This window comes from Poecile atricapillus, chromosome 3 (genome assembly GCF_030490865.1).
Source record: "Poecile atricapillus isolate bPoeAtr1 chromosome 3, bPoeAtr1.hap1, whole genome shotgun sequence".
Lineage (NCBI taxonomy): Eukaryota > Metazoa > Chordata > Aves > Passeriformes > Paridae > Poecile > Poecile atricapillus.
Genome location: NC_081251.1, coordinates 69,566,937 through 69,579,691, shown reverse-complemented (window position 1 = coordinate 69,579,691; position 12,755 = coordinate 69,566,937). Strand labels below are relative to the sequence as shown.

At 35.6% G+C, this 12,755-nt stretch overlaps 1 protein-coding gene across 4 annotated transcripts in view; it reads left to right on the top strand.

Moving 5' to 3' along the window:
• Positions 1-12,755, top strand: part of RYR2 (ryanodine receptor 2) — a 383,162-nt gene that overhangs the window by 278,683 nt on the left and 91,724 nt on the right. For 2 of the 4 annotated variants that reach the window (XM_058834705.1, XM_058834703.1), the window contains 6 exons: positions 589-726; positions 1,590-1,667; positions 4,395-4,470; positions 6,872-6,995; positions 9,835-9,950; positions 11,491-11,555. In XM_058834705.1, coding sequence (XP_058690688.1) covers positions 589-726; positions 1,590-1,667; positions 4,395-4,470; positions 6,872-6,995; positions 9,835-9,950; positions 11,491-11,555 — 597 coding nt within the window. Of the gene's footprint in view, positions 1-588; positions 727-1,589; positions 1,668-4,394; positions 4,471-6,868; positions 6,996-9,834; positions 9,951-11,490; positions 11,556-12,755 lie in introns of all 4 variants that reach the window. The other 2 variants (XM_058834704.1, XM_058834702.1) reach the window with 1 other exon arrangement.

Genomic DNA, 12,755 nt, shown 5'->3' with positions numbered 1-12,755 from the left:
AGCAGAAATGCTTTATGAAAATCCTTATCTTGATGGCTTAGACATTGGAATAACTTGCTCAAAGAGGTGGTGAAATCACCATGCATGTTGACACAGCAAGACTTAGATAACCTGATCTTGATAGCCCAGTTAGGTACCTTATCTCAACAGAAGGTAGAGGCAGAAGATGCCCAGAGTTCTCTTTCAACACAGACTTGTTTATGATGCTATGTTTATGGTTTTTTGGTTCATGTAGCAGATAAAACACTATGTTACTCCTGATAATTTCTTCTCCACCCTTGATTTCATGTCTGAGAATGCTATTAACACAGTTATCCCTGAGATTATCAGCTTCCTTCAGGGCCAGAATTCTTCTCCCTGCCTCTGAAATTATAAACTTTAATTATAAACTTACATTATAAACTTAAATTATAAACTTTTTCATATCTATATGATTTATTTGCATAATTTCAATAACCCTGAGCCATAATGGTTGAATACAGCAGATTTCTTTGCATGTCGGTATAACCAGGAAAAAGTCAAATAGTTACATTTGCTCTGTACAGCGACATAATAAACAAGTTAATTATTGCATGTACATTCTTCTAGGAGAAAGAAATTTATCGATGGCCAATCAAAGAATCACTAAAAACCATGCTGGCATGGGGATGGCGAATTGAAAGAACACGGGAAGGAGATTCCATGGCACTCTATAATCGGACGCGTCGCATATCTCAAACCAGTCAAGTGAGCCACTTCCCTAAAAACTTTGTGTTACTCTCTATTAATAATAATCACCTTTTGAAAGTGAGCCTTTGAACTTTTACAGCTCTATATGCTTGCAGATGTGCATATGGAAATATTATCACACATAGGAAGAAAATCCTGGACACTTCTTTTTAAAGCAAGAGCTACCTGTTACTGCATAATCCATAGAGGAAAGGCTGACAATGCCCCTTTTCTAGCCACACTTCTTGTGTCAGTGCCTTGTCATCCGGAGAACCTCTGTCACTTTTTACCTTCCTTTCACCATTTGTGGCAGTTGTAATGAGCAAACCTCTGACAAATTTAGGCAGTAAAAAGAAAGAATAAAAAATTGGTGATGTTTTCTGGGTGGGGAGGAGGGACAGAAGGTAAAAGGTAACTATTTATGGGTTCTAGTCCTAAATGTAGAAATAAGGTTGAAAAGCTAAATTAAAAGTTTGATTTTTGCCTGAATTCACCTTAAACTAGTTTGTGTGAGATTTTGCCTGCTGAGACAAAAAGAATCTCTAGATAATGCAGATATTTAATAATAACTTTATCCTCATCCACAATAAGTTCAAACCCTAAATGAGTTCAAGTGAAATTTGTATTTAAATGAAAGGGATTTGTGTCTGAAGGCCATCTGTCTTTGGGAACAAACTCTGTTGCCCTTCACCTAATTCTCACTGCAGTTTACCACCCCTGATATATTTTTGTCTGGGCCACAAAAAAATCCTTCTGCTCTCTAGAGATCTACAAGTGACTTTTTCTTTAGATTTCTCAATTACTTTCAGTATCTTGTTAGCATTAACTTCTTCATACAAAATACTTGTGTAACTCCACTGTTTTGCACATTTGTCATTCAGATCTCTGTAGATACAGCCCATGGTTACACTCCTCGAGCAATTGACATGAGCAATGTCACCCTCTCCAGAGACTTACATGTAAGTCAGAAACAGCTAAAATGCTTAGTTTGTTTTACAATCTAATTTTGTCTGTTTTGCTAGTTTATTTGAAACTATTTGGTACCAAATATTTCCTATTTTGATATGCTTTGGGCTTGGTGGGGGCTTTTTGGTCTTTTTCAGTATTGCTCTCTGATCCTCTGTTGCTTAAAAAACATGGTTCATGTTGAAAACCTTCAAAGTTTTCTTTAGTCCTAGACTGATTTTCCCAGTTCACTTTGTGAACATGTGTCATTTTGAAGAGAATCCTTTTTAGAAGAGCTAGCAGCATCAAATCTTTCTGTTTCCATTTATATCTCCACCATCTTCCCAAAGCGTTTTGTCAATGCTCTTTTTATCTCTAAACTGGAGGAATAAGAATCAGAAACCATTAAGTACAGTGAGAATAGAGAATGAAGGAATTGTGGGTAGGATTTTGACAGAAGTGTCATTAAGTTGCTGTTATTTGCACCAATATGTTTTAGTTGATAATCTGTTCCCGTCATTAGATACAATTTCTTTCATGGTGTTTGCTGGAGTATAGAGCTAGGTTTTACAGTCTACTAATTTCCTGTGAGTATAACTGCAATGCAATTATTGTACTAATATTGTACTAAGGCATGTACTAAATAGCTTTAAATTAGTTAGCATGAACTTTTGTACTGGTCTAGTGATGGCAACATGGTTTTCAAAGCTGACTACAATAGAGTCCTGAAACACAGGCTTAACTTTGCCCATACTGAGCTTTGCCATAGTGCAAACAAGCAGTGTAGTAAATTAATTGACTAACTGGGCAATGTATACTCTACTGTACCTCTAAACACATTCTCACATTGGATTTCCACTCCTTGTTTTCTGTCGTGCAGTTTCCAGTTTCATAGCTTTAGCAGTTTTAGATTGCTGACTAGCTTTAAAAGAATTTTCTGCCAATTAACTGTCAGTAGATTGCTGATCATTCCAAAGAATGCATAAAATTGATAATGGAATAACTGCCTTTACCATTACATTCTTATTTGAAATTGATGACAAAGATTCCTTACACTTATGACATTTAATGTTTGTATAAACTCAGTATAGTTGAAAGAATTTGCAGACTTTGTTTAATGCTCAGGAAGCAGCTCATGATGTGAACATCATCATAGTATTATGATGCAGTAAAGTAAGCCCAGATAAAAGTAACCATCCCATCCTGCCACAGGTCACATAGAAAGGGCACTGGAACTTCTGTTAGTCCCTTGCTTATTTTTTTTTTATACTGCACCCTCTAACTCTTGTCATTACTTGTACTTCTTTTGTAGCCCTTATCTTTAAAGCAGAAGTTGTTGGCTTTTTTTTTTTTTTTTCCCTATGAAGAGAGGTCTTCTTTGAACTCAGCTTCAGAATCTGTTATTTAAAAACTAAACAAATTTAATTAAAATGTGATTTCAGCTATTAATTGTCCTGATACAGATATTGAGGAAATATCTAAACATGTTGGGTATTAATGAGATCAGAGTTTTAAAAACTAACTATGTATAGTTTTGAACATTTTAGAAAACGTTTAATATCTTTCAAGTTGGAGTTGAGGGTTAGCTAGCAAGAATCATGAACGTGTCTTAAACTATAAGTCTGCAAAATACTCCTCATTTTGGTCTTAAGTCACCTGGTCACATCCTAGCTCCATGAACAGCTAGGTTTTGCCCTAAAAACATCTTCATAGTGCTCTGCTTTGATAGGTGCTATGAAAACACAGACTACTATGCTTCCTTTTAAGGTCCTAATTGGAATTTTCAAAATACCAGGATCAGAGTGTGCATAACAGAAGGCATCTACCATACAGAACAGAAATGTATCATAATTTATTCACTGAAAAAAAGTTTATGAAACAAATTGTCTTGTGGACTGATAAGATATGGCTGAAAAGTTTCTGAATTCATTAGTAGTCTCTCAAATAAAAAAATTTGTATTGAGAAATACTCATTACTCAAAATCCTTACTGAAGATGAGAAGGTTTCTGTAGGTTCAAGAAAAAAATGTAAAGTGAAATCTGCAGTAAATACCACCACTCTATCAGAGAGTACACAACCAGGAGGCCAGTAGAGGTGGGTTTAAAAAGTTGTTTCATGTTGAAACACTTCATGATAGGTAGACCCTGGAGAGCTTGTCTGTTCTCCTTGGTTCGGGGTCTAGCTTCTAGCTCACCAGTCTGAAGGAGTTTGTTCTACAGGAAGAATATATCAACTAATTTATGCTCTAGAGTGGTTGGTGGTTTCAACAGTGTGATCACAGGAATGAGCACAGTATCCACAGAGAAGAAGCTATGTCCATAATTCATAATTCATAATTAGTCTGCCACAGGCAGCAGTAACAATGTTGATTCAGTCTTCTGGCTTGCTGTTCTCTCTCTCCCTTGACAGTGCCTTCAAGAGGGTTCTTTTTGGCCTTGTTTTAAGAATTAATTCCCCCACCTGACACCCCAGTATTATTCCAGACTGTTCTTTTTGTGGCCTTGTTTTCTGTAATAGTTTTTTCTTCAGCACCAGGTTCCTGACTCTTATACCCATGCTGATTCTACCCAATTCTATATAATATTTTTTTCAGTAAAAACTTGTTTACAGTGAACCATTACAGTGTAACTGTATTAAACTTCCCAGAGAACAAAACTTGTTATTAATATCAATCAGAAACTTGTCCTTCTTGAGAGTTATTCATTGCAACCTACATGACTAAGGTCTCCATCTTCCTAAGGCTATGGCTGAGATGATGGCTGAAAACTACCATAACATATGGGCAAAGAAAAAGAAACTGGAGCTCGAAGCAAAAGGTAATGTTAACTATAGGTATTTATAGTATTTTAAGTTTTCTGTGACTGCCTTAGGTCACGCATTTCAGGAAACATTAAAAATAAGAAAAAGGAGCAGAAAATTTAAATTGACAAAGAAGAAACAATGAAGTATCTATTCTTGACTGTGATTTTTTGTGCCTGAAAAGTTGTTGTAGTATCAAGCGTAACTGTTCTTGTTTAAGTATACCAATTAAGATATATCAAGGGAAGGAAACTCAAAGGCTATAAATAAATTTAAGCCACGTTAATCCATTTTTCTTCTAGCATTAATCTTTCAAACTAATACACAGTGGACTATAATTTCATTGGTATTGCTTCTTTATTGCAGATAGATCTAAAGGGTGTTTACTAAGTACTGCACATATCGTGTGTGGAATTGACAAGTGGAAAAACCTAGAGCAGATATTTGATTCCATATAAAAAATTCATGTGCTTCATGATCTCTGCCTATCTAAGTGATTTTTTTTTCATCTGTTGTGTAATTTACTGTTTTTCCTCTGTGTTAAAAGCATTTCTTTATTTGTGTTAAAGCTGATTGTTTTATACAGATAATACTATATTAACACATGGAGAAAACAAATTCTCAGTTGCAAATGATTGATGCTTGGGTTTTACCTTATCTGAAGGTGTCTGGTTGTATATTGTATATACCAAAGTTGGTCTAAATTTGTAAAATTCCAAAAAAGGTGTAGCAGTTAAGATTTTATAAAAAAAGCAAAGTTCTATCTGGAAGTGCCTTTGATAAACACTTTAAATTGCCATGCTTTTAGTTATACTTCCTCTTAATATAATTTTTATATTATTCCTTTTCTTATTACTTGATGATATTATTTGAGGATTCCTTCTTATTACTTGAGGTTGAATAACCTCAGTACAGGCCAAGTTTGGGAAGTCATAGACTACAGAAAGATGAGCTATTTCAATTTTTCAACTGCATTTCACAGCTTTGAAAGTAGAATTTTGCCTATGAGAAGCACTTCAATGAGAATACTCTATAGCATTTGTGTTGTGCAGTATGGGAAGGCTGGAGGTGGCTGTAGTGGTTGAAGGAGAGGCTTCTGATGCAGAGTTTTGGTATGTGAAAAGTAGATGAATTTGTCAGCTGAGCAAAACCTGGCCTTCAAAAATTCTAAAGGTTTTCCTCCAGTATATTCATATGCTAGTCTTTTTCATTTTTTCACCTGTGTGTAAATAACAAAAGAATAATTTGGGCTTATATGCATTTTGCCTATCTGTCTTCAGCTGCCATGTGGTACAATTGCGTCATGCTGGTGATAAGAGAAAAAAATCCAACCACCCCAGTATTAAAGACTGTACTTCCTAAGACAAATCGAGACTAAACAAAAAAACCCAATCCACCATTTGACTTGCCCACTAGGTTATCATTTTGCATGTACTTAAATGGATTCGGGCAGAACTAATTGAAAAGTTCAGGATACGTAGCTTAAAAAAAATCATCCAGTAATATGTCTTCAATATTTTCTATAGGGAATTTGTTCCTTTTAAAAAATACTATTATTTTAGATAGTTTCTTTAATGTTTTTTCAGAGATAAATCTTATCATTAACCTTATAGTTTCCTGGGATTTCAGAGCAATTGCCATAGGAATTTATTGTGTTATGTTATGTGATGCTGATTTTAGAAGCTGAACTCCTAAGAATGTTCCTTTTTTATTCAGATATTTATATTAACAATAGCAGCATTATTTTCCTTCCAAGTTAAATATCTACATGCAGTAGATATCAATATATCAAATTTTAGTAGGCAATACAATGAAGCTTATTCTGTTTACCTCTGGTTTTGCAGCATTCTTTTGATCCTGCTGGACAGCTGTGTGAACTATCTTTGAATGATGTATTCTAATTTTCTGTCTTTAATTTATTACTATAAAGTAGAACTGTATCACTTTAATATATTTTTAGATATTTTTAGATCTTGCTAAACTTGATAAGCCCTGTCACTAGGATGTTTAAAATCAGGACTTTATATATGCTTATGTATTTGTTTATATATAGGTGGCTTTTTTAGGAAATGATGTATTATTTATTGAAATATTTTCAGTTTCAGTAAATGAAGTTGCAGTTATGATAAATGTTTGTAACAGTTAACTACATTTTTTTCTTTCTAAAGAATTTTCTGCAGTAGGTTCAACATAATTAGCTGGTACTTGTAGCAAATATGTTAGAACAATGTAACCATATCTAAAGTTTCTATCTGAATATTTTTTACGGTTTGTGTAAAGCAGACAAGTATATTGTTATTTCAGGCTAGAATTTACTGTAATGTGCTGTGTATTATTGTGATAGTACTTTCATATACTGGGACCTACCATGTCAACAGATAACTCTTTAATTTTTAATTCTTTTGATGTCTATAGTAGGAGGAGGCAACCATCCCCTTCTTGTTCCTTATGATACGCTCACAGCCAAAGAAAAAGCCAAAGACAGAGAAAAAGCACAGGATATTCTGAAATTTCTACAGATTAATGGATATGTTGTCTCCAGGTAATTCTCAGTTCTCTATTAATGTCACAGAAGGTTTCTAATAGTCCTCAGTGGTTGGTTTTTTTTGTTTTGTTTTGTGGTTTCATTGGTTGTGGTGGGGATTTTTGGTTTCTGTTATTGCTTGTTTTTTAAAGTTTCCCATGTCAAACCAGAACTCCATGATCATTTTTTTATGTTTCAGTACCTGGGAATAAGAATGTGCTCCTTCATATAAAACCTTGTAAGGAAGAAATGGATTGCAGAGTTAATAGCAAGGTTTTTGGAAGGCATGAACAGAGTTCTCCAGAATCTCTGCATGTCTTCTATCTTCCCTCTCAATATTGCAGCTTTTTCTTTCTGACATGTTTCCATGCATCCAGCTGTTAGTAAACTTAATTAGCTTTCTACAAGTGATGGAATTACTAAGTCTTAGTTACAGGTTTATGCACATCTTTAAGCACATGTCTCTCTCTAAAGGAATTTCTAGACAATTGGTTAGATAAGACAGTTTTATTTCTAAAATGTATAAAACATTTATTTCAGTTGAGTTCATTCACAGTTTTATTAAAATATTTTAAAAGTGAAAAATGATGTTTTAAAATAATTTTTAAACAATCCACAGTGTATATGTAACAATAGTGAATAGTCTGAAGAACAACATGCATAATTCATTTTAATATGGTGTATTTACCTCCTAAATGTAGCATGAATAAAATTTTAATTAATTTGGAGTCTTTTCTACCTCATCAAAATGACTTAGGAAATCAGAATCACTAGAAATGGCTGAAGGCATATCTGAGCCTTGCATGACTTGAACATTAGTAAGTGAATGGAACAGTCACTAAGATCAATTTAAGTAATCACTGTGAATTAATTAGCCTTGCACATCTACTTAAAATCTGCCTACTTCCATTCTTTTCTATCCCACATGAATTCCAACCTGTTTCTGGAGTCCCACAGTTAATCTAAATAATTTTCATAAAAACTTTCAGAGTAGCTGGAATAATTGAGTTTACTTCCTGTCAATGCAGTAGGATGTACAAAGCAGGATGTCAGACAGCAAAGGTTTCTTTTCTTATTCCCTGTCAAAATGATCAGCTGTATTCAGGAGTACTAACCCTTTTTATTCCTGTTAAACACAAGTGAAAAGTGGCTTTTGGGGTTTTTTAGGGAGTGGAAGGCTAAGAGGGACGGTTAAATAACCATTAACTTGGGCACACCCATGGTCTAGTAACTAGTTCTTGCTACATCTGCACCCTCCCATGCTGGTTAAAAGCGGCCTTTTCCATGATGTTAAACTCAATGTACTTGCTTCACCTTTGACAACTGCCTTGATTAAACAAACAAGGGTCTGATTCATGTCTGACTCCAATGGCTGCTACCAAATGCACTCACTCCAGTCACCTGCTGAAGCTGCCACTCGGGGCTCAAGGTGTGTGGGGCCCATAGAGATGTGTCCCCAAAGCTGTGGCATCTCCAGCTATTGATTCTTGAGACATTTATTCACCCCATTTGTCACAGATCTTGGGGCACCTATACCCCAAGCATGACTCCAGTTGCTGGCCCAGTATCCAACTCATGCCGGTTTTGCAGTAGCTGCCATCAACTCCTGACAGCACATGGGACAGTGAGTGACATTATACAGAGATACAGGTGTGAAAGCATTTCCTAAGAATATAGGACAAACTCTAGTGGTGAGGTACAGGGCTCAGTTAGTCAATTGATTTGACAATTTACACGTGACCAGCTATTTTGAAATCTGTTTTTGTCTTTTCTGCACTTCGCTCTTTCTTGATTCTTCCTCCCTGTACAGTCTGTCATTGCTTTGTGCACTGAGCTGCCTCAAATAATCCAAATTCTCATGTCTCTTCCTCTTAGGAGTTCCAAAGTTCAGGTGGCCCTCTCCAAAGTTGTGCATGAAGTTTCTTAATGGTCCCTTAGTTAGTAAACTTGAGACTTTGTTCTCCAGTGTTTTCTCCTTTATCTTTTGTCTACCAGATTTGTGTCTCTAGGTGTATTTAAAGTGTAATTGTAGTTAACACAGTAGTTAACACAGGCAGTTCTATTCCATATATACGCAGTAGGTATACTTTTTAAACTTGCAACCTAGCTGAGTACCGGTATAACTTGGTGCATGAGTCAGGTGGAGATGAGGTGTGACTGATTTCCCTGCTGTTTAAGAATAGCTTTTTCATGTGCCATCAGTTAAGTCCTGATGCTGCATAAACAAGGCTTATACCAATGCCAGCTTGTTGCTAGGGGCGTCATCCCATGCCATGGATTCACGCTTTGGAGATTCATTTTTGTGGAAAGAAGATGTGTTTTTTTATATCAGACTAGTAATTAAGATGGATGGAACATGCTGGAAAAACAATTAATTCGCTTTGTTTTGGTTTTCCTCTGATTTTTCACAAATGCTGCATAGCTATTCAAAACTCTTCCATTGCAAGCAGACTTTTCAGGAAAAGTCATAGTGATGGATATCAGCTTTACTTCTAGTTTGATTGTTCAAATCAAAGTATTTTTTCAGCTTCCAAACTTCCTCACCCAAGAATCAGTCCCTGTAGGGAAATGTAAGATAGTAATGTCTTACAAGTAATGGAACGAAATTATAATAATAGTGTATTATTTTGATTGACAAGTGTGATTTTTTTTTCTAACTTTCTGGTTGGGAAATCTGGTTGTGTCTTAACAAATTGCTCAAAATCTAAGCATATGAGTGCCTTTTACTTCAAACACAAAAAAGTCTTACATTAATAAGCAAGTGATCATTACCAGAGAAAATGGTGTTGGACTACATGGAAAAGTAAGATTGCTTTGAGTCCTGCATGTGTCAAAATTTACTCAATTCTTTTTACAGAGGACTTAAGGACCTGGAATTAGACACTCCTTCCATTGAGAAACGTTTTGCCTACAGTTTCCTTCAGCAGCTTATAAGATATGTGGATGAAGCCCATCAGTACATTTTGGAGTTCGGTATAGTACCCCTTGCACATTTTTTAAAACAATTATTAGCTAAGATGTTGGATGTTATAAAAACAACCAGAAAGTTTTTTAAAGACTGATACATTTCTGGACTAGTTTTCCCTTTATTTTCCTGTAGTTGATGAAGATCATGAATTTTAGAGTTACAAAACTGCCATTCATTTAAATTTCCCATATTCAATCATCAGATTAAAAAAATTTCAGCTAAGATTTATGACTTTCATTCTTTGAAAAAGAAAACTGGCTGCCCTCTTGTACTTATGCACAAAAATTATAATCTCTCACATGTGCACAATAATAGTTACTATTCACATGTAATCCCTTTTTCAGAGAGCAAATGAAACCAGTCATTTGTACCACTTTGAAATTTTCTCTCAGAAAGGGAGTAGAGAAACCTCTTCAACAAACTCCCAGAAGGGAATGGTCTTTCACTAGCACCCAGCACATGTTTTGTCAACAGTGCTATAAAGGATTTAACTTTATCGCTTCTGTTGAAGATAAAAAAATACAAAAGTTTGGTGACCCAAGCCAGCTTCTTACATGAGCAGTAAAAGCCAAAGAAACTGGCCAGCAGGAGATGCTGTTCCTGTTGTGACCATGGGAGTTGCAATGACACATAACATAGACTGTGCCTGATAGTCATATATGCTGTAAATGACAGTAACAGGAACATCAGGAAGTTTGAATAAATTAAATAAATCTAAAAACTAATCTAGTTTTAATGTGAAACTTTGTCAAATTTATGAGCTATTATATGCCATAGTTGCTTACAGTACCAAAAGTCTGGTCTTGATAACTCACCAGACTACTTCTGCTGCTAATGCTCGATTACCATGGCTTCATTATTCTTAACTACATAAATTTGGAATAAGTGCAAGAATTATAATGATTAAATACTGAAACACTAGAAGAAACATTGGTGGAAGAAACACTGTTTGAGTCCCTCAGTAGATTAATGGAAAGAAGACATTAAATAAATAATAAATAGTTTGGGAGCTGTAAGAAATTTTATTTTGAAAGAGATTTTATTTTTTATGGTAAAGGAAGAGTGAAGCAATTTAAATTTTAGTTGGGTAGAGCTAACCATTAATTTTGTTCTTTAGTACCAAGTTCATAAATGAGGAATGAAAATACATTAATTCCATTTTCTCCTGGGAGCAACTGGAGAAAGATGTTTTATTAGAATCTGAGTTCAGGTTTTCAAATTGTCACCTGTAATAGGGAAAGATAAATACAGCACCAGATTTTTATCTCAGAAAAACATCCATATCTCTTTGGACTATGAGATGCCTACACTTTTATGAAGATTTGGAAAATTATTCTTTATACATTTTATTCACTGTTGCTTTTTCTGTAATGAGGTAGTCATAAAATGCCACTTTAAGTAGTTCCTATACTGTTTGAGGTATCTTAAATCTACATCTAAAGATGACCAGTGTTATTTGTTTATAGTGTGCACTTCCTAAGAAAAATGCAGAGTAGACTGTAATTAGGATATATGACAGGCAACTTATTTTTCTTCTCTCTGCAGATGGTGGCAGCAGAGGCAAAGGAGAGCAGTTCCCATATGAACAAGAAATCAAGTTTTTTGCCAAAGTACAGTATATTTTTGCTTGTTCTTTGTCAACATGGTGATTAACAAAAGTGAGAACATACTTGTGATGGTTTTAGTGACAGTTATTGTTCTAGCGGTGTTTTCCTGTGTTACATTTATTCTTTTATTAATTAAAAAAACCATATAAAATAATATATAAAATAATAAAAATAGCTTGAAAACAATCTGGGATGAGGTATAGATGTGGGAAGATTAGAGGACTATATTTTTTATTCTTGTTATTTCCTGCTCTTTGATATGCAGCCACTCTTATGATGTTATTCAAAAGCTCCCCACAGTTTCTGTTTACAGGCTTAGTCGGATTTTGAAGATTTTTCTCTTTTATAATCTTAAGGCATATTAATATGAGCAATAGTTACTGGAATTAACACCACTGTGTATCTGTCAGTGTCATGGTAGTTATTTCTCTTGTTTTAACACCATGCTGCTGTCTCCCTCACGGAGTCACACAATGGCTGAGGTTGGAAGGGCCCTTTGCTTAGCAGTGTCAGAGAACCATGTCCAGACATCTTTTGAGTATCTCCAAGGGCAGAGACTCCACAGTCTCTCTGGACAACCTGCACCAGTGCCCAGTCACCCTGACAGTAAAGAAGTATTTCCTGATGGTCAGAGAAAACCTATCATGTCTCAGTTTGTGCCCATTGACTGCGGTCCTGTCACAGTTGAAAAGAGCTTGGGTCCATCTTCGTTACCCCACTCCCTTCAGATATTTACACACATTTATGAGATCCTCCCTGAGCCTTCTCTTCTCCAGGTTAGGGTTCCAGATTCCTCAATCTCTTGTAATTTGGAAGATCCTCTGGTTCCTTAATCATCTTTGTGGCCCTTCTCTGGACTCTCTCTAGTATGTCAGTGTTTCTCTTGTGCTGGGGAGCCCAGAACCAGATACAATAGATGTGGTCTCATCAGAATTGAGTAGAGAGGTAGAACCACCCCCGACCTGCTGACAAGCACTCTGTTGAGTTCAATCCAGGATGCTGTTGGCTGCCTTTGCAATAAGATTGCATTTTTGGCTCATGGTCTGTTTACTGTCCACTGAGAATCCCCTGATCCTTCTCTGAAAAATTGCTTTCCAGCTGATCAGCCCTCAGCGTGTGCTGGTAACTGGACTTACTCCTCCCCAAGTACAGGACTTTGCACTTCCCCTTCCCCTTCCTCCTGACAGTCATGAAATTCCTCTC